Source organism: Bufo gargarizans, chromosome 3, assembly GCF_014858855.1.
Source record: "Bufo gargarizans isolate SCDJY-AF-19 chromosome 3, ASM1485885v1, whole genome shotgun sequence".
Lineage (NCBI taxonomy): Eukaryota > Metazoa > Chordata > Amphibia > Anura > Bufonidae > Bufo > Bufo gargarizans.
Genome location: NC_058082.1, coordinates 411974552 through 411996490, shown reverse-complemented (window position 1 = coordinate 411996490; position 21939 = coordinate 411974552). Strand labels below are relative to the sequence as shown.

General features: G+C 44.5%; 1 protein-coding gene across 1 annotated transcript in view; it reads right to left on the bottom strand.

The window, feature by feature from the left end:
- Window positions 1-21939, bottom strand: part of LOC122933396 (polymeric immunoglobulin receptor-like) — a 276468-nt gene that overhangs the window by 40139 nt on the left and 214390 nt on the right. Inside the window, exons 8-9 of the mRNA XM_044288366.1 lie at window positions 21332-21441; window positions 13711-13830 (exon numbers count right to left, since the gene is read on the bottom strand). Of these exons, the coding sequence (XP_044144301.1) occupies window positions 13711-13830; window positions 21332-21441 (230 nt within the window). The remainder of the gene's footprint in view (window positions 1-13710; window positions 13831-21331; window positions 21442-21939) is intronic.

The window sequence follows — 21939 nt, the reverse complement described above, 5'->3', positions numbered from 1 at the left end:
TGCATTTTGCCCAAAAAGGGTGTTTTATTAATAGAAGAATATAAACACAGTATCTAAAGTGTGTATCTCACAGAAACAGATCCAGACTAGGCCGCAATTTAAGTTTTTTGCCCCAAATGGCTGTTTTTTCAAATAACAGAATAGAACCACAGTATGTAAAGGGTGTATCTCACACGTACAGATGTAGACTAGGCCGCAATTAAAGTTTTTTTCATGCTCTAGCAAAGCAGGTAAATCATTGTCCAGAATAGATCTTGTATTGATTAACAGTAAATATGTGAAACTTATAAAGCGAATGAAATATGAAACAAGGTCAATATCAGATCACTCTCCGATACTAATTGAACTATGTCTATCTCAGGAAAGATATATACCAAAATCTCCCTTTAGATTAAATCCCTATTGGTTATCAGTTATAAAGACGCATGAAGCAATTCGAAATGACATAGGCCGATTCTGGGATATTAATTATGGTTCAACAAAAATTCAAGTAGTATGGGACACCTATAAGGCGTATATGAGGGGATTGATGGTTAGTAATATCACGTACCTTAGAAAGGATTATGGAAAAAAACAGAAAAATCTAGAAGAACACATAGTGTTGGCGACAGAATCCTTCCAGATGCACAAGACGGAGAAGAATAGGGAAAATATGCAAAGAGCCACACAAATATATGCTAAGTTTTTATTGGATAAGGCCCAACAGAACCTTTTTTTTAAGGGGCAAAAATACTTTACAGAGTCAGGGCGTCCTGGTAAACTCCTCGCTAGAGTAATCTCCAATCAACAACCTAAAAAACATATAGATAAGGTCCGATTGAGTGATGGTAGGATAGTCACTTCACAGGGCCTGGTGGAGAGGGCTTTTCTTGATTACTTTGTTGATTTGTATAAAGCTGACTCCAACATTACAGATGATAAGATAGATCTTTATTTAGATAGGATCAAGTTTCCAACTATTACTGAGATGCAAAAGAAAGCACTAGAATTGGAGGTCTCAATTCAGGAACTTGAGGGAGCTATTAAATTATGCTCAACTAACTCCACCCCTGGCTCAGACGGGCTTCCATATGAATTCTATAGTAAATATGAGGACTGTATTCTTCCCAGACTATTGGAGGTCTTTGCTGAATCAACAGAGGAGGGGATGCTTCCAGACTCAATGATGGAGGCCATAATAATATTAATTCCAAAAAAAGGCAAGGACCCTTTAGATTTAGAATCCTATAGGCCAATTTCACTGCTTAATGCAGATGTAAAGCTTCTTGCGAGGGTCCTGGCCACAAGGCTCTCCAGGGTCATTTCCTCCATTGTGCATCCTGATCAGAGTGGCTTTATACAAAACAAGGGTACACACCACAATCTACACCGACTCTTCTCTAATATCCAGGCCCCGGGGGGGACTGCCCGCTCCATCCTGTCATTGGATGCTTCTAAGGCCTTTGACAGGGTGGAATGGCGCTTTCTCTGGAAGGTTCTTGCTAAGATGGGCTTTGGGGAAAAATTTATACGTACTCTTAGGCTGTTGTATAGATCACCAAGGGCAAAACTGAGTCTCAATGGAATTCTGAGTAGTAGTATTGATTAGAGTTGAGCGAACACCTGGATGTTCGGGTTCGAGAAGTTCGGCCGAACATCCCGGAAATGTTCGGGTTCGGGATCCGAACCCGATCCGAACTTCGTCCCGAACCCGAACCCCATTGAAGTCAATGGGGACCCGAACTTTTCGGCACTAAAAAGGCTGTAAAACAGCCCAGGAAAGAGCTAGAGGGCTGCAAAAGGCAGCAACATGTAGGTAAATCCCCTGCAAACAAATGTGGATAGGGAAATGAATTAAAATAAAAATTAAATAAATAAAAATTAACCAAAATCAATTGGAGAGAGGTTCCATAGCAGAGAATCTGGCTTCCCGTCACCCACCACTGGAACAGTCCATTCTCAGATATTTAGGCCCCGGCACCCAGGCAGAGGAGAGAGGTCCCGTAACAGAGAATCTGTCTTCATGTCAGCAGAGAATTAGTCTGCATGTCATAGCAGAGAATGAGGCTTCACGTCAGCCACCACTGCAACAGTCCATTGGCATATATTTAGGCCCAGCACCCAGGCAGAGGAGGGAGGTCCCGTAACAGAGAATCTGTCTTCATGTCAGCAGAGAATTAGTCTGCATGTCATAGCAGAGAATGAGGCTTCACGTCAGCCACCACTGCAACAGTCCATTGGCATATATTTAGGCCCAGCACACACACAGGCAGAGGAGAGAGGTCCCGTAACAGACAATCTGGCTTCATGTCAGCAGAGAATTAGTCTGCATGTCATAGCAGAGAATGAGGCTTCACGTCAGCCACCACTGCAACAGTCCATTGGCATATATTTAGGCCCAGCACACACACAGGCAGAGGAGAGAGGTCCCGTAACAGAGAATCTGTCTTCATGTCAGCAGAGAATTAGTCTGCATGTCATAGCAGAGAATGAGGCTTCACGTCAGCCACCACTGCAACAGTCCATTGGCATATATTTAGGCCCAGCACACACACAGGCAGAGGAGAGAGGTCCCGTAACAGAGAATCTGTCTTCATGTCAGCAGAGAATCAGTCTTCATATCATAGCAGAGAATCAGGCTTCACGTCACCCACCACTGTAAGAGTCAATTTTCATAAATTTAGGCCCAGAACCCAGGCAGAGGAGAAAGGTCCCGTAACAGACAATCTGGCTTCATGTCAGCAGAGAATCAGTCTTCATATCATAGCAGAGAATCAGGCTTCACGTCACCCACCACTGTAAGAGTCAATTTTCATAAATTTAGGCCCAGAACCCAGGCAGAGGAGAAAGGTCCCGTAACAGACAATCTGGCTTCATGTCAGCAGAGAATCAGTCTTCATATCATAGCAGAGAATCAGGCTTCACGTCACCCACCACTGTAAGAGTCAATTTTCATAAATTTAGGCCCAGAACCCAGGCAGAGGAGAAAGGTCCCGTAACAGACAATCTGGCTTCATGTCAGCAGAGAATCAGTCTTCATATCATAGCAGAGAATCAGGCTTCACGTCACCCACCACTGTAAGAGTCAATTTTCATAAATTTAGGCCCAGAACCCAGGCAGAGGAGAAAGGTCCCGTAACAGACAATCTGGCTTCATGTCAGCAGAGAATTAGTCTGCATGTCATAGCAGAGAATGAGGCTTCACGTCACCCACCACTGCAACAGTCCATTGGCATATATTCAGGCCCAGCACCCAGGCAGAGGAGAGAGGTCCCGTAACAGAGGATCTGGCTTCATGTCAGCAGAGAATCAGTCTGCATGTCATAGCAGAGAATCAGGCTTCACGTCAGCCACCACTGCAACAGTCCATTGTCATAAATTTAGGCCCAGCACCCAGGCAGAGGAGAGAGGTCCCGTAACAGAGGATCTGGCTTCATGTCAGCAGAGAATCAGTCTGCATGTCATAGCAGAGAATCAGGCTTCACGTCAGCCACCACTGCAACAGTCCATTGTCATAAATTTAGGCCCAGCACCCAGGCAGAGGAGAGAGGTCCCGTAACAGACAATCTGGCTTCATGTCAGCAGAGAATTAGTCTGCATGTCATAGCAGAGAATCAGGCTTCATGTCAGCCACCACTGCAACAGTCCATTGGCATATATTTAGGCCTAGCACACAGGCAGAGGAGAGGTTCATTCAACTTTGGGTAGCATCGCAATATAATGGTAAAATGAAAATAAAAATAGGATTGAATGAGGAAGTGCCCTGGAGTCCAATAATATATGGTTATGGGGAGGTAGTTAATGTCTAATCTGGACAAGGGACGGACAGGTCCTGTGGGATCCATGCCTGGTTCATTTTTATGAACGTCAGCTTGTCCACATTGGCTGTAGACAGGCGGCTGCGTTTGTCTGTAATGACGCCCCCTGCCGTGCTGAATACACGTTCAGACAAAACGCTGGCTGCCGGGCAGGCCAGCACCTCCAAGGCATAAAAGGCTAGCTCTGGCCACGTGGACAATTTAGAGACCCAGAAGTTGAATGGGGCCGAACCATCAGTCAGTACGTGGAGGGGTGTGCACACGTACTGTTCCACCATGTTAGTGAAATGTTTCCTCCTGCTAACACGTTGCGTATCAGGTGGTGGTGCAGTTAGCTGTGGCGTGTTGACAAAAGTTTTCCACATCTCTGCCATGCTAACCCTGCCCTCAGAGGAGCTGGCCGTGACACAGCTGCCTTGGCGACCTCTTGCTCCTCCTCTGCCTTGGCCTTGGGCTTCCACTTGTTCCCCTGTGACATTTGGGAATGCTCTCAGTAGCGCGTCTACCAACGTGCGCTTGTACTCGCGCATCTTCCTATCACGCTCCAGTGCAGGAAGTAAGGTGGGCACATTGTCTTTGTAGCGTGGATCCAGCAGGGTGGCAACCCAGTAGTCCGCACAGGTTAAAATGTGGGCAACTCTGCTGTCGTTGCGCAGGCACTGCAGCATGTAGTCGCTCATGTGTGCCAGGCTGCCCAGGGGTAAGGACAAGCTGTCCTCTGTGGGAGGCGTATCGTCATCGTCCTGCCTTTCCCCCCAGCCACGCACCAGTGATGGACCCGAGCTGCGTTGGGTGCCACCCCGCTGTGACCATGCTTCATCCTCATCCTCCTCCACCTCCTCCTCATCCTCGTCCTCCTCGTCCTCCAGTAGTGGGCCCTGGCTGGCCACATTTGTACCTGGCCTCTGCTGTTGCAAAAAACCTCCCTCTGAGTCACTTCGAAGAGACTGGCCTGAAAGTGCTAAAAATGACCCCTCTTCCTCATCCTCCTCCTCCTCCTCCTGGGCCACCTCCTGTTCCATCATCGCCCTAAGTGTTTTCTCAAGGAGACATAGAAGTGGTATTGTAACGCTGATAACGGTGTCATCGCCACTGGCCATGTTGGTGGAGTACTCGAAACAGCGCAACAGGGCACACAGGTCTCGCATGGAGGCCCAGTCATTGGTGGTGAAGTGGTGCTGTTCTGTAGTGCGACTGACCCGTGCGTGCTGCAGCTGAAACTCCACTATGGCCTGCTGCTGCTCGCACAGTCTGTCCAGCATGTGCAAGGTGGAGTTCCACCTGGTGGGCACGTCGCATATGAGGCGGTGAGCGGGAAGGCCGAAGTTACGCTGTAGCGCAGACAGGCGAGCAGCGGCAGGATGTGAACGCCGGAAGCGCGAACAGACGGCCCGCACTTTATGCAGCAGCTCTGACATGTCGGGGTAGTTGTGAATGAACTTCTGCACCACCAAATTCAGCACATGCGCCAAGCAAGGGATGTGCGTCAAATTGGCTAGTCCCAGAGCTGCAACGAGATTTCGCCCATTATCACACACCACCAGGCCGGGCTTGAGGCTCACCGGCAGCAACCACTCGTCGGTCTGTTGTTCTATACCCCGCCACAACTCCTGTGCGGTGTGGGGCCTGTCCCCCAAACATATGAGTTTCAGAATGGCCTGCTGACGTTTACCCCGGGCTGTGCTGAAGTTGGTGGTGAAGGTGTGTGGCTGACTGGATGAGCAGGTGGAAGAAGAGGAGGAGGAAGCCGAGAAGGAGGAGGTGGCAACAGGAGGCAAAGAATGTTGCCCTGCGATCCTTGGCGGCGGAAGGACGTGCGCCAAACAGCTCTCCGCCTGGGGCCCAGCTGCCACTACATTTACCCAGTGTGCAGTTAGGGAGATATAGCGTCCCTGGCCGTGCTTACTGGTCCACGTATCTGTGGTTAGGTGGACCTTGCCACAGATGGCGTTGCGCAGTGCACACTTGATTTTATCGGATACTTGGTTGTGCAGGGAAGGCACGGCTCTCTTGGAGAAGTAGTGCCGGCTGGGAACAACATACTGTGGGACAGCAAGCGACATGAGCTGTTTGAAGCTGTCTGTGTCCACCAGCCTAAATGACAGCATTTCATAGGCCAGTAGTTTAGAAATGCTGGCATTCAGGGCCAGGGATCGAGGGTGGCTAGGTGGGAATTTACGCTTTCTATCAAATGTTTGTGAGATGGAGAGCTGAACGCTGGCGTGTGACATGGTTGAGACGCTTGGTGACGGAGGTGGTGGTGGTGGTGTTGGTGGTACATCCCCTGTTTGCTGGGCGGCAGGTGCCAACGTTCCTCCAGAGGCGGAGGAAGAGGCCGAGGCGGCAGCAGCAGAATAGGCCGAGGCGGCAGCAGCAGAAGAGGTAGCAGGGGGAGCCTGAGTGACTTCCTTGGTTTTAAGGTGTTTACTCCACTGCAGTTCATGCTTTGCATGCAGGTGCCTGGTCATGCAGGTTGTGCTCAGGTTCAGAACGTTAATGCCTCGCTTCAGGCTCTGATGGCACAGCGTGCAAACCACTCGGGTCTTGTCGTCAGCACATTGTTTGAAGAAGTGCCATGCCAGGGAACTCCTTGAAGCTGCCTTTGGGGTGCTCGGTCCCAGATGGCGGCGGTCAGTAGCAGGCGGAGTCTCTTGGCGGCGGGTGTTCTGCTTTTGCCCACTGCTCCCTCTTTTGCTACGCTGTTGGCTCGGTCTCACCACTGCCTCTTCCTCCGAACTGTGAAAGTCAGTGGCACGACCTTCATTCCATGTGGGGTCTAGGACCTCATCGTCCCCTGCATCGTCTTCCACCCAGTCTTGATCCCTGACCTCCTGTTCAGTCTGCACACTGCAGAAAGACGCAGCAGTTGGCACCTGTGTTTCGTCATCATCAGAGACATGCTGAGGTGGTATTCCCATGTCCTCATCATCAGGAAACATAAGTGGTTGTGCGTCAGTGCATTCTATGTCTTTCACCGCTGGGGAAGGGCTAGGTGGATGCCCTTGGGAAACCCTGCCAGCGGAGTCTTCAAACAGCATAAGAGACTGCTGCATAACTTGAGGCTGAGACAGTTTCCCTGGTATGCATGGGGGTGATGTGACAGACTGATGGGGTTGGTTTTCAGGCGCCATCTGTGCGCTTTCTGCAGAAGACTGGGTGGGAGATAATGTGAACGTGCTGGATCCACTGTCGGCCACCCAATTGACTAATGCCTGTACCTGCTCAGGCCTTACCATCCTTAGAACGGCATTGGGCCCCACCATATATCGCTGTAAATTCTGGCGGCTACTGGGACCTGAGGTAGTTGGTACACTAGGACGTGTGGATGTGACAGAACGGCCACGTCCTCTCCCAGCACCAGAGGGTCCACTAACACCACCACGACCATGTCCACGTCCGCGTCCCTTACTAGATGTTTTTCTCATTGTTATGGTTCACCACAACAACAAATATATTATTTGGCCCAATGTATTGTATTCAAATTCAGCGGGATATAAATTTGAGGCCTAGTATTTAGGCGCTGGGTGACCGGTATGGATTTAGTGACAGAATTAGACTTGGAAATGCACAGAAGCGTGTGTGTGAAGTTATTCTGAATGACCCTATGTGCACCTTCAATATTATATACCCTTTTAGGGATAGATTTCAAATAGCTCTGATATAGCAGAAACCACTAAATTATGAAATTGCTAAATTGGGAATTGTACTTCAACCCAGAACAAAAAATGTGCTTTGACGGACACTAAATATCTTGCCCAGCAACAACAGTACAGCGGTGGGTAACGAGAGATTTAGAGGGATTTAAATTTGAGGCCTAGTATTTAGGCGCTGGGTGACAGGTATGGGTTTAGTGACAGAATTAGACTTGGAAATACACAGTAGCGGGTGTGTGTGAAGTTATTCTGAATGACCCAATGTGCACCTTCAATATTATATACCCTTTTAGGGATAGATTTCAAATAGCTCTGATATAGCAGAAACCACTAAATTATGAAATTGCTAAATTGGGAATTGTACTTCAACCCAGAACAAAAAATGTGCTTTGACGGACACTAAATATCTTGCCCAGCAACAACAGTACAGCGGTGGGTAACGAGAGATTTAGAGGGATTTAAATTTGAGGCCTAGTATTTAGGCGCTGGGTCACCGGTATGGATTTAGTGACAGAATTAGACTTGGAAATGCACAGAAGCGTGTGTGTGAAGTTATTCTGAATGACCCTATGTGCACCTTCAATATTATATACCCTTTTAGGGATAGATTTCAAATAGCTCTGATATAGCAGAAACCACTAAATTATGAAATTGCTAAATTGGGAATTGTACTTCAACCCAGAACAAAAAATGTGCTTTGACGGACACTAAATATCTTGCCCAGCAACAACAGTACAGCGGTGGGTAACGAGAGATTTAGAGGGATTTAAATTTGAGGCCTAGTATTTAGGCGCTGGGTCACCGGTATGGATTTAGTGACAGAATTAGACTTGGAAATGCACAGAAGCGTGTGTGTGAAGTTATTCTGAATGACCCTATGTGCACCTTCAATATTATATACCCTTTTAGGGATAGATTTCAAATAGCTCTGATATAGCAGAAACCACTAAATTATGAAATTGCTAAATTGGGAATTGTACTTCAACCCAGAACAAAAAATGTGCTTTGACGGACACTAAATATCTTGCCCAGCAACAACAGTACAGCGGTGGGTAACGAGAGATTTAGAGGGATTTAAATTTGAGGCCTAGTATTTAGGCGCTGGGTCACCGGTATGGATTTAGTGACAGAATTAGACTTGGAAATGCACAGAAGCGTGTGTGTGAAGTTATTCTGAATGACCCTATGTGCACCTTCAATATTATATACCCTTTTAGGGATAGATTTCAAATAGCTCTGATATAGCAGAAACCACTAAATTATGAAATTGCTAAATTGGGAATTGTACTTCAACCCAGAACAAAAAATGTGCTTTGACGGACACTAAATATCTTGCCCAGCAACAACAGTACAGCGGTGGGTAACGAGAGATTTAGAGGGATTTAAATTTGAGGCCTAGTATTTAGGCGCTGGGTCACCGGTATGGATTTAGTGACAGAATTAGACTTGGAAATGCACAGAAGCGTGTGTGTGAAGTTATTCTGAATGACCCTATGTGCACCTTCAATATTATATACCCTTTTAGGGATAGATTTCAAATAGCTCTGATATAGCAGAAACCACTAAATTATGAAATTGCTAAATTGGGAATTGTACTTCAACCCAGAACAAAAAATGTGCTTTGACGGACACTAAATATCTTGCCCAGCAACAACAGTACAGCGGTGGGTAACGAGAGATTTAGAGGGATTTAAATTTGAGGCCTAGTATTTAGGCGCTGGGTCACCGGTATGGATTTAGTGACAGAATTAGACTTGGAAATGCACAGAAGCGTGTGTGTGAAGTTATTCTGAATGACCCTATGTGCACCTTCAATATTATATACCCTTTTAGGGATAGATTTCAAATAGCTCTGATATAGCAGAAACCACTAAATTATGAAATTGCTAAATTGGGAATTGTACTTCAACCCAGAACAAAAAATGTGCTTTGACGGACACTAAATATCTTGCCCAGCAACAACAGTACAGCGGTGGGTAACGAGAGATTTAGAGGGATTTAAATTTGAGGCCTAGTATTTAGGCGCTGGGTGACAGGTATGGGTTTAGTGACAGAATTAGACTTGGAAATACACAGTAGCGGGTGTGTGTGAAGTTATTCTGAATGACCCAATGTGCACCTTCAATATTATATACCCTTTTTGGGATAGATTTCAAATAGCTCTGATATAGCAGGAACCACTAAATTATGAAATTGCTAAATTGGGAATTGTATTTCAACCCAGAACAAGAAATGTGCTTGAACGGACACTAAATAACTCGCCCAGCTACAGCACTAGGGACAGATTTAGCTGGATATAAATTTGAGGCCTAGTATTTAGGCGCTGGGTGACCGGTATGGATTTAGTGACAGAATTAGACTGGGATATGGCCAAAAAATAAACAGACTATTGCTGGTTAAATGCACTTGGTGTGACAGCTTCACCCTGATGTAGGCTTTAGCCAAAAAACAACCACACCATTGAGGGTTAAATGCACTTGGTGACAGGCGCAGCTTGCCCCTGATTTTGTATATGGCCAAAAAATGAACAGACTATTGCTGGTTAAATGCACTTGGTGTGACAGCTTCACCCTGATGTAGGCTTTAGCCAAAAAACAACCACACCATTGAGGGTTAAATGCACTTGGTGACAGGCGCAGCTTGCCCCTGATTTTGTATATGGCCAAAAAATGAACAGACTATTGCTGGTTAAATGCACTTGGTGTCACAGCTTCACCCTGATGTAGGCTTTAGCCAAAAAACAACCACACCATTGAGGGTTAAATGCACTTGGTGACAGGCGCAGCTTGCCCCTGATTTTGTATATGGCCAAAAAATGAACAGACTATTGCTGGATAAATGCACTTGGTGTGACAGCTTCACCCTGATGTAGGCTTTAGCCAAAAAACAACCACACCATTGAGGGTTAAATGCACTTGGTCGCAGCTTGTGCTGGCGCACCACAAGACACAAAATGGCCGCCGATCACCCCAGAAAAATGAGACTGACAAACGGTCTGTGCAGCCTAAAAACAGTGAGCAATTGAGGATCAGCAGCTCAATGATCCACAGCTGCAGATCGATCAGTTAATCAAGTCCTTTGGAGGAGTTAATCTGCCTAATCTCGCCCTACTGTCGCAGCCGCAACCTCTCCCTACGCTAATCAGAGCAGAGTGACGGGCGGCGCTATGTGACTCCAGCTTAAATAGAGGCTGGGTCACATGGTGCTCTGGCCAATCACAGCCATGCCAATAGTAGGCATGGCTGTGATGGCCTCTTGGGGCAAGTAGTATGACGCTTGTTGATTGGCTGCTTTGCAGCCTTTCAAAAAGCGCCAAGAAAGCGTCACAAAAGCGCGAAGAAAGCGACGAACACCGAACCCGAACCCGGACTTTTACGAAAATGTCCGGGTTCGGGTCCGTGTCACGGACACCCCAAAATTCGGTACGAACCCGAACTATACAGTTCGAGTTCGCTCATCCCTAGTATTGATCTAAACAGAGGCACCCGACAGGGCTGCCCACTATCTCCCCTGTTATTCGATATTTATATCGAGCCCCTTGCGTTGGCCATTAGGCAGGATGACCAGATTAAAGGATTTGGTACCCTAGGAACACAGGACCGCATCTCACTATATGCAGATGATATCCTGTTTTTTATAGATCATACGGAAATCATTCTTCCTAGGATTATTCAAATGGTTAACGCATTTGGTGAGGTATCTGGTCTCCGAATAAACTGGGCAAAAACTAGTCTGCTCCCAATAGATCCCCTGCCACAAAAGGAGGTTCCTGCTACACAGTTGGATATTGTTGATACTATTCAATACTTGGGTTTGACTATATCGCCTCGGGTTGAAAATTTTGTACAACTCAATCTGATCCCCATAATGGTAAAGATCAGAGCTAAAATAGGAATCTGGCTGAAACTTCCCCTATCCAGAGCTGATCGAGTTTCACTAGTTAAAATGGTGATATTACCACAATTTCTTTACGTGCTCAGGAATACACCTACTTGGATACAAGACAAACATTTTAAACTCATGGAAAGAATAATTAATGATTTAATATGGGGAAGAAAGCGAGTGCGAATTAAGCTGGAATACTTATATAAATCAGTGGAGTGGGGGGGTTTAAATCTCCCCTACTTTAAAGGGTATTTTATTGCAGCCCAGCTATTGAGGTGCTATGAATCAGAGGACAGTGCACTCCTGGGGAAGCTGGTAACTAGCCACGCTCATAACAATATTTTTACCTTGTTGGAATCCGGGCTTTTGAAGAGCTATGAGCAAGGATATAAAGAGACTATAAATCTACTCCTGAAAGTGTGGGGTATAACTAGGACATGGTTGAAGATTGGGGGTTCACTCACATTTACGCCTCTTTGGCATAATTTCTATTTACAAAGGTTAGATGATATTGCAGCTGACACTTTTTGGCAGAAGAATAAAATATTATATATTTCACAGGTAGTTAAAGATAGAGAAATTAAATCCTTTACAGAAATGACACATAATATAAGAAATCTCTCATGGTTTAGGTATTTTCAATTGCGATCTGTACTATCCAGTTTGGACGATAAACGTCTGCTGGAAATAGATAATTTATCTTTTTTGAATGATTGGGTAGGGGGTACACCTTCTAGAATAAAGATTTCTAATATATATAAGTTATTAATTAAGGCACGGTTTAGCGATACACAATCACCAGGACAAAAAGCATGGGAAGCGGACTGCCCGCACTTGCGAGTAGAAGGGTGGGAGAATATTTTTGGGAATCTGACTTCAGTATCCCAGAACTTTAACCATGTCCTAATACAATTTTACATTTCCCATAGACTATACATTACTCCCCTATGGATGAATAAATGCGGGTTGAGAGCCACATCCAACTGCCCCAAATGTGATATTGTAGGAGCAGACTTCCTCCACATGGTTTGGACTTGTCCAGAACTTGTAAAATACTGGAATAGTATTAATAATTGTATTATCCATAAATTAAAAATTCGAATTCCTTTTGAACCTCATGTATTCGTGCTTAATGACTTTTCCAAATTAAAAAATCACAAGTATCAAAAGATCTTTCTGAGCAGAATATTGATGTTGGCTAGAGTTCTGATTAGTCGGACCTGGTTTGCCCGATCCACTCCAGACATAAATATATGGATAAATTTAACTGATAAGGTAAAAAATTACGAGAAAATCATATATAAACGGAGGGAAGTTGAGGACCAGTGGAATAGGATATGGGGTGGCTGGAAGATTGACTAACTGAGGTCATGTTGGTTTGTTTATGGGGGTCCTACCTTGACGCACCACAGACTAGGGGGGAGGGAGGGGAGGGTTTTTTCTAAATGCAACTAAAAGATGAACTGACTATATTTATATTTATCTACATTTGGTTGGGTCATTAACAATTGAGGGGTTGTAAAAAATTTTGCTGTTTTGTAATTTTCCCAATAAACTCTTTTAAAAAAAAAAAAAAAAAAAAAAAAAAAAAAAGTTTTTTGCCCAAAATGGGTGTTTGTTTAATAACAGAATATGATAGCAATAGATAACCCTTGAATTTCACACTTGCAGATGTAGCAAGGGCTGTAAAATTGTGTATTTTGCCCCAAAAGGGTGTTTTTAAAAACCCAGAAAATGATAGCTGTATTTCTAGCTTAAAGGGCTTCTGTCACCCCACTTTTTTTTCTTTTTGCTCCTTATAATCCCTATACATCGATATATGAATACATAATGTTATTAGTCATTTTGGTTCAGTAGATCATGAATAAAACGTACTTTTATAATATGTAAATCACCTATCTACCAGCAAGTAGGGCGGCTACTTGCTGGTAGCAGCCGCATCCTCCTATCATAAAGACGCCCCCTCCGCATGTTGATTGACAGGGCCAGCAAGTGCGAACATCCTCTGGCTGGCCCTGTCTGCTATCAAGATCTCGCGCCTGTGCCGTAACGGTATTCAGTTGGCGCAGGCGCACTGAGAGGAGGGCGCTCCATCCTCAGTGCGCCTGCGCCGGGTGTAGATGTGACGTCATCGGCGCAGGCGCACTGAGGATGGAGCGGCCGAGCGAGCGTCCTCCTCTCAGTGCGCCTGCGCCGACTGAATACCGTTATGGGGGTGTTTTTCTGTAGACAGATAAAGATAACAGATGATCGAATGAAGTCAAACTGAGCATAACAGATTATATTATTGAGAAAACTGGACAACCCCTTTAACAGAACAGACAGTAACTACTATGTTGTAGTTATGAACTTTGCCTAAATTCTTTAATTCTTACCTTTTGAGTTGCTGATATCAGTTTCCTGCGTACCAATTACAGCAGGGTTGTCCTTGCCTATACCATTATCCAGGTCAGTCATGCTTATGTTAGTCCTGTAGCTTCCAATAGAAACCAAATCTGCATTATGTGGAGAAAAAAAACATAACAAATCAATGATAGTAAACTCCAAATGCAATCATCCTTAGCAACTTAACATATTTCACAGTTAGAATTAGTTCATCTGAATTAAATAGTAGTGTTGGGAACGAATATTCGAATAGCGAATATTAATCGCGAATATTGGCACTTCAAGAATTTGCGATTATTTAGAATATAGTGATATATATTCATATTTTTGAATATTCTAGATTTTCTTTTCATCTGAACCCATGATCCCTCCCTGCTTCTTGCTTGTGGGCCAATGAGAAGGCTGCAATGTCTTTGTCTGAGCTTAACAACATCCCTAGCAACCAATAGGAAAGTTGCCTACCCCTTACTATATAAGAACCTCCCCGGCAGCCATTTTCTACAGTTTTTTTATGTTCTGAGTGAGAAGTAGTGTCATTGCTGTGCTCTGTGCTTTCCACTCATTACATTGGATGGATAGTTAGTTAGCTTATATATATATATATATATAATACAGATAGTTAGTGGGAGATAGTCAGTGTAGGTTAGATAGTGATATAGTGTAGCTGATAGGTTCTGCTGTCCATACATACATGCTACAGACATAGTGCTGTGATGTCACAACAATACATAGGGCACCAATCAGTAATATGCAGTCCGAGATGCTAAAATGTGAAGTTTCACGTATTGCGCCAAAATATACACATCATTGCCAATTAGCACAATTGCAAATTGCAAATATATTGGAGCACTCTGTCTGCATATAAATTTTATGTTCTGCTGTGCCAACAATTTTCTCGAGTCTCAGAAAACCTCTAGCAGCTTGGAAAATGCAGCAAAAGTGACCCACGCCTGTATTGCAAGCGCTTTACACGAATATTACATTGCCGATTTTCGAAATCAAGATAATAATCTCGAATTTGCGAACATATGGTGAATATTCTACCAAATATTCGTGAACTATCGCAAATTCAAATATTGCCCCTGCCGCTCATCACTATTAAAGGGGTAGGCAGATTGGTAGCTGTCTAGACCAAGGAGTATCTATCATTAGAGATGGCTCATACAGTGATAGATGTAGGAGAGCAAAGTTTCTCTACCTTGAAAAATTGTTGTTACTGTAATTATCTGGTATTAGTATATTATCTGCAAATATCTACATATAATAATAGCTCAAAAATGGGTACAGTCAAAAATAATTAGACATTTTGATAGGACATGTGACAGCCCTGCCAAAAAGGAGTCTTGGCCAGCCAAACATTGCCCCTTCTAGTGGCTCCTGCTTGAAACGTTTTATCGTGCCTGAGTGAGAGCAGCTCTTACAGGGTGGTTCCTAGTTATGACACCTCATCTCCAAATGCACATAAGTACTCCAAATCCACATGGTCACATTGTATACACTCCATGTCTACATATACAGTAACTCTACCAAGCACAGGATGATCAGTTGTCAACTTCTTGATTCTTGATTCTGGCATGATTTTATGCATCCTCTATAGATTTCCTAAATGGGACAATTTTAAATATTGACCACACTAATATGAGTAAAAAAATCAGTCAATGTCTAGGCTGCTTTCCCAGGCATGTGTGTTTATGGGGAGGTCGGGGAGAAAGCTGCTACCTAAACAATGCAGTGACCAACATCTGTTTTATGTGTATGGCCAACTTTAGGTTCTGCATGCATTGAACATTTGCAATAAAGGATTGCAGTAACCAGTGCAGTGGGTGGAGCTGTGTAGTTTTGGTTCTTGGTTCCAGAGCCCACTATTGGCTATTGATGACCTATCCTAAGTGTAGGTCATCAATTAGTTAAGTCTGGAAAACCCCTTTTATTAGACAATCATAACAATGCTCTGAGCGAAAGGAGAACACTTGGGGCAAATGTTTAGATAATGAAACTGAGGCTCATAGGATAAGCAAATGTGCTGCAGTAAAAAAGAATTTTTGCTTTACCTTTAACCCTTTCCCAAATGGTGCTGTACATGTACATCGCTGGTCGGCCATTTAATGATGGCACCTGCTCCACTTGGTTTCTGCTGTTTCACACAGAAAATCCACGGGGCTAATGTCTGTGAACACAAATAATGCTGATCACAGATATTTAACCCCTCAGATGGCATGGTTAATTGTGATCATGGCATCTGAGACAGCTTTTCACAAGAGAACTTTGCTCCCAGGGCCCGAACAGCTCCAATGTGCTGCAATAGGGGGAAGCCGTTCATTCCTTGTGATAGCCTTGGTCACTCTGAAGAATCCTGAGACTATAACAGCAGTAGTTCCTATGGATAAAAATGTTGGATTGCCAGAAAACCTGGCATGCAGATAGGTGTGGTCTGATTAGACACTTGGCGGCACATTTATTAAGATCAGAGTTTTAGACTCTGGTCTTAATGAAGCCCTGAACTGGCGGCCTCTTTATAACTTTGGCAGATCCATTGCCAACTTGAATGGGTCCGTGATCCGTCCGCACAGCAAAAAAATAGAACAAGTAGTGCTTCTGTGGGGTTACGTTCCATGCTTCCGTTCCACATTTCCATGATTGCGGACCCATTCAAGTGAATGGGTCCGCATCCATGATACGGCCCGCCGTATATGGGCCACAATATGACCACAGGCACCCAACGTTCGTGTGCAAGAGGCCTTGCATTTAGACTATTTTCTACTCCTAAACCAGGCATAGAAAGTTACCCATGCCACGTCCACTTTTTTAGACCTGGAGTGAGCCGGGAGAAGTTGCAGATTGCAGCGTAAAGGACATTGCACCGCAATCTGCACCAGAAATACGACTAGTTGAGGCATATTTCTGTTTAATAAATTACCCACTTGGTCTTGCCACAAAGGCTAATTTTGGGTAGTGTACCTCTTGGTGAGAGATCGTTGACTGCTAGACAGGCCTCCATGAAACACTTGAAGACATTCTGCCGCAGTTGACAGACTTTAAGAGTGGGCAAGGCATTGACTTGAGAGAAGCAGTATGGTCATTTTGATAAACTGCCCACCATCTAGGCGGTTCTGACCTAGCTGTTCGGAGGTGTTGGGAGCAGTACAGTACAGCCAACAGGCTCTGTCTGACCCAGACAGACCACTAGTAGAGGATTGTTTGATTCAACAACAAGCACAAGTAACTAGACACTGGTGGCGTTCTCTTTACACACCCATGTCTCTGACCAGCTATTTTAGCAAAAGAAAACGTTACGTGTCTTGCCATTGGCCGCCAGCTACTATCTCCTTTGTTTGCAGTGGTGTTGTGAATAAGAAATCAGGACTGTTATGGACTGGATTTGCATTGTCTTTAGCAACAAATCCAGGTTCTGTTTGAGATCCCGTGATGGTCGGGTTTGAGTATGGAAGGCTCATGGTGAGCACTTCAATCTTGCTCTGGAGCAACACACTGCCCCAACTGCTGGTGTGATGATCTGGGGAGCCATCACATGCAACAGTCAGTCACCCCTAAGAGTGATATGAGGTACCTCTGGCCACATGTTTTGACTCTCATGGCAGGACTGCCAACAGGCATTTTCAGCATGGTAATGCTTACCCACAAACAGCAGGGGTTTCCCAGGAGTGTCTCATCCAGACTGTACTACATCCTTGCCAAGTCACCAGATTTATTGCCAATCTAGCATACCGTATATGGGACTAACTGGGATGTCAGCTTTTGCAACCTACAAGCCTGCAGGATCTACAGGCCCAGCTGCCACATCTGTGGCAAATGTTCTGCAGGATACCATACAGAACCTATATGCCTCCATGCCCAACTTGTATCCAGGCTAGAAGTGGTCCAATAGTGTACTAGAGCCGCCTTTCAATTGTTCAGTTTTCCCCAATAAACATATCCTTTTGCCAGGGGTGTTGCTAGGGTCTGAAAACATCCGGGGCACAAGCCCACTGTGTCATGCCCCCCGTGAAGGCACGCCCCACCCCATGAACACACGCGCCCATCGCCGGGGGGGCCCTTCATAGTAGCTATTAACCCCTTTCAGCAGTCCCCCTTCACAGTAATTAACCCCTTTCAGTAGTCCCCCCTTCAGTGAATGGGGGACTGCTGAAAGGGGTTAATAACTACTCTGAAGGGCCTAACCGTCTGGGCAACCCCACAGATCATCCCCCCACCCACTTGTACTTTAACCCCTTTCAGCAGTCCCGCCTTCACAGTAGTTATTAATCCCTTTCAGCAGTCCTGCCTTCAGTGAATGGGGGACTGCTGAAAGGGGTTAATAACTACTGTGAAGGGTCTAGCCGCCTGGGCAACCCCACAGATCATCCCCCCACCCCCTTGTACTTTAACCCCTTTCAGCAGTCCCGTCTTCACAGTAGTTATTAACCCAACCCCTTTCAGCAGTCTCCCCTTCAGTGAAGGGGGGACTGCTGAAAGGGGTTAATAACTACTGTGAAGGGCCTAGCTGTCTGGGCAACCCCACAGATCATCCCCTCATCTCCCTTATACTTGTTCCGCTGGCTGCATGGGCATGAGTTCAACTTCATTCACTTCGGTGAGCAATCCCATCCTGCGCCATGTGATTCCACGAGACCCATAAGCTACAGCGGCGGGTATCGCAGGATCACACGCTGCAGGACGGGATTGCGCACAGAAGTGACTGAACTCATGCCCGCGCAGCCTGCAAGTATCTTAACAAGTACAAGGGGGGTGGAGCCAGCATAACATTCGGGGCACTGGACAAAACATCCGGGGCTCAAGCCCCGAATGTTTTGACCTAACGACGCCCCTGCCTTTTGCTATTATATTATAATCATTTACATACTGTATTTTTCGCCCTATAAGACGCACTTTTCACCCCCAAAAGTGGGGGAAAAATAGCAGTGCGTCTTATAGGGTGAATGCTGTTGATTTTGAAGAATTTTCAATGATACACCCGCCGCGATGCCGCGCGGCGGGTGTATCAGCTGTGAGGGAGGAGGGGCTGGGGGCCAGCATCTGCTTTTATAATGACAGCGGGGCCCGTGCAGTGACTGTATTCTACTACACGGGCCCCGCTCACTGTATAATCATATCTGTAATAGTTAATTATGTATATAATTGCATAATCAGCGCCTGTAATACTTACACCTACAAGCGCTCAGTAGGTAGCAGAGAGGAGGGAGGAGGCAGGCTGGGAGGACAAGCACTGGCAGCGTGAGTCACCACATCACGTGCCTGCGCCACCTGCTTCATTCATAAAGTGGGTGGCGCAGGCGCGTGATGTGGTGACTCACGCTGCCAGTGCCCGTCCTCCCGGCCTGCCTCCTCCCTCCTCTCTGCTACCTACCGAGTGCTTGTAGTTGTAAGTAATACAGGCACTGATTATGCAATTACAGTCATGTGAAAAAATTAGGACACCCTTTGAAAGCATGTGGTTTTTTGTAACATTTTTAATAAAAGGTTATTTCATCTCCGTTTCAACAATACAGAGAGATTAAAGTAATCCAACTAAACAAAGAAAACTGAAGAAAAGTCTTTTCAAGATCTTCTGTAAATGTCATTCTACAAAAATGCCTATTCTAACTGAGGAAAAAGATAGGACACCCTTGCCCCTAATAGCGAGTGTTACCTCCTTTGGCTGAAATAACTGCAGTGAGACGGTTCTTGTAGCCATCTACCAGTCTTCGACATCGGTCTGAGGAAATTTTACCCCACTCCTCAATGCAGAACTTTTTCAGCTGTGAGATGTTTGAGGGGTTTCTTGCACGTACAGCCCTTTTCAAGTCACCCCACAGCATCTCAATGGGATTCAAATCTGGACTTTGACTTGGCCATTCCAGGACTCTCCATTTCTTCTTTTTCAGCCAATCTTTGGTTGATTTACTAGTATGTTTTGGGTCATTGTCATGTTGCATGGTCCAGTTCCGCTTCAGCTTTAATTTTCTAACTGATGGTCTCACATGTTCTTCAAGCACCTTCTGATACACAGTAGAATTCATCGTGGATTCTATGATGGTGAGCTGACCAGGTCCTGCTGCAGCAAAGCAGCCCCAAACCATGACACTTCCACCTCCATGCTTCACAGTTGGTATGAGGTTCTTTTCTTGGAATACTGTGTTTGGTTTACGCCAAACATGTCCTCTGCTGTTGTGTCCAAATAATTCAATTTTGGACTCATCTGTCCAAAGAACATTATTCCAGAAGTCCTGGTCTTTGTCAACTTTATCTCTGGCAAATGTCAGTCTGGCCTCGATGTTTCTCTTGGAAAGCAAAGGTTTCCTCCTTGCATACCTCCCATGCAAGTTAAACTTGTACAGTCTCTTTCTGATTGTAGAGGCATGTACTTCTACATCAACAGTAGCCAGAGCCTGCTGTAGTTCTCGAGATGACACTTTAGGGTTTTTGGAGACCTCTTTTAGCATCTTGCGGTCTGCTCTTGGGGTGAACTTGCTGGGGCGACCAGTCCTGGGCATGTTGGCAGTTGTTTTGAAAGCCCTCCACTTGTAGACTATCTTCCGGACAGTGGAATGGCTGATTTCAAAATCTTTTGAGATCTTTTTAAATCCCTTCCCAGACTCATAGGCTGCTACAATCTTTTTTCTGAAGTCCTCTGACAGCTCTTTTGCTCTCACCATGGTGCTCACTTTCACTTCAACAGTCAGGAGCACACCAAACTAAATGTCTGAGGTTTAAATAGGGCAAGCCTCATTCAACATGCAGAGTAACGATCTACTAATTATGTGCACCTGGTGTGATATACCTGTGTGAGATCTGAGCCAATTTAAGAGGGAATACATGTGAGGGTGTCCTATCTTTTTCCTCAGTTAGAATAGGCATTTTTGTAGAATGACATTTACAGAAGATCTTGAAAAGACTTTTCTTCAGTTTTCTTTGTTTAGTTGGATTACTTTAATCTCTCTGTATTGTTGAAACGGAGATGAAATAACCTTTTATTAAAAATGTTACAAAAAACCACATGCTTTCAAAGGGTGTCCTAATTTTTTCACATGACTGTATATACAAAATTAACTATTACAGATACGATTATACAGTGAGCGGGGCCCGTGTAGTAGAATACAGTCACTGCACGGGCCCCGCTGTCATTATAAAAGCAGATGCGACCCCCACCCCCTGTATTGAGGGTCATTCACTACAGGGACAAAACCCACCAAAAGCACACCTTTTGGTTAAAAATATTTTTTTTCTTATTTTCCTCCTCAATAACCTAGGTGTGTCTTTTGGGCTGGTGCGTCTTATAGGGCGAAAAATACGGTATATCATCATTACATTTATACATACTGTAGAAAATTTCATTCTATTCCAACAACTACTTCTTGGTGTGTTTTTTGTCAATGAGTGTATTTTTTAAATTGAATCCAAAAAGATTATTTTTAATACACTCCATAACTCTAGTCTAGAGCTTTGTTAACCCCCATACTTGTAAATTAGTGGGCAAATAAAGTGGTTCTTGTTACTGTAATGAGGAACAAAAAGAATCAGTTTCCAGATTGTAAAATAACTGAACAAAGTGTTTATATTGATATTAATATTTAACAAACCATCTGTATCAAATCAATACTTTTTCATACTTGCCTGAATTCCTCTTTCGTTTATATCTAATGATGAAGAAAACAGCAGCAGCCACCAGGCCTGCAGCACAAACGGACAGAACCGCAGGAAACACGCTGTTTTGTTTGTTCTCACTGTTGCACAAAGGAGATAAAAATTTATTTTGTAGTCTATTTTTTATCATTTAAGAAAATTAGCAATAGCATTTTATAATACATAACAGCCAAATGGCGTAGGCTTTCACCTCATAAAGAACACAGAATATAACTGTCAGTCAGTAGTCCCAGGATAGCCTATACAGACATTTTTAAATTTTGAGGAACCATCAACTGCTCATGTCATTTTGTATTTGCATAATCTGAGGTATCTTTAACCAAATTGAGAAAGTGCATTTAAACATGTTGTATGAACAGGAGGGGAGGATAGCAGCTAACCAAAAGATCCTTTGGCCAACATCTTTCTTAGTTCTTGTTTATTGCCAGCCTTGGAATGAACAATGGTAGAGAAGAGCACTCCCCTGTCAAAGGACCCCTCAAACACAGTAAAATAAGTGAACTGTTACTTTATTTTAATTAAGGTATCAAGCATGTGAAAAATGAGAGAGCAGCTTTACAGTTATATAGCTATACCGT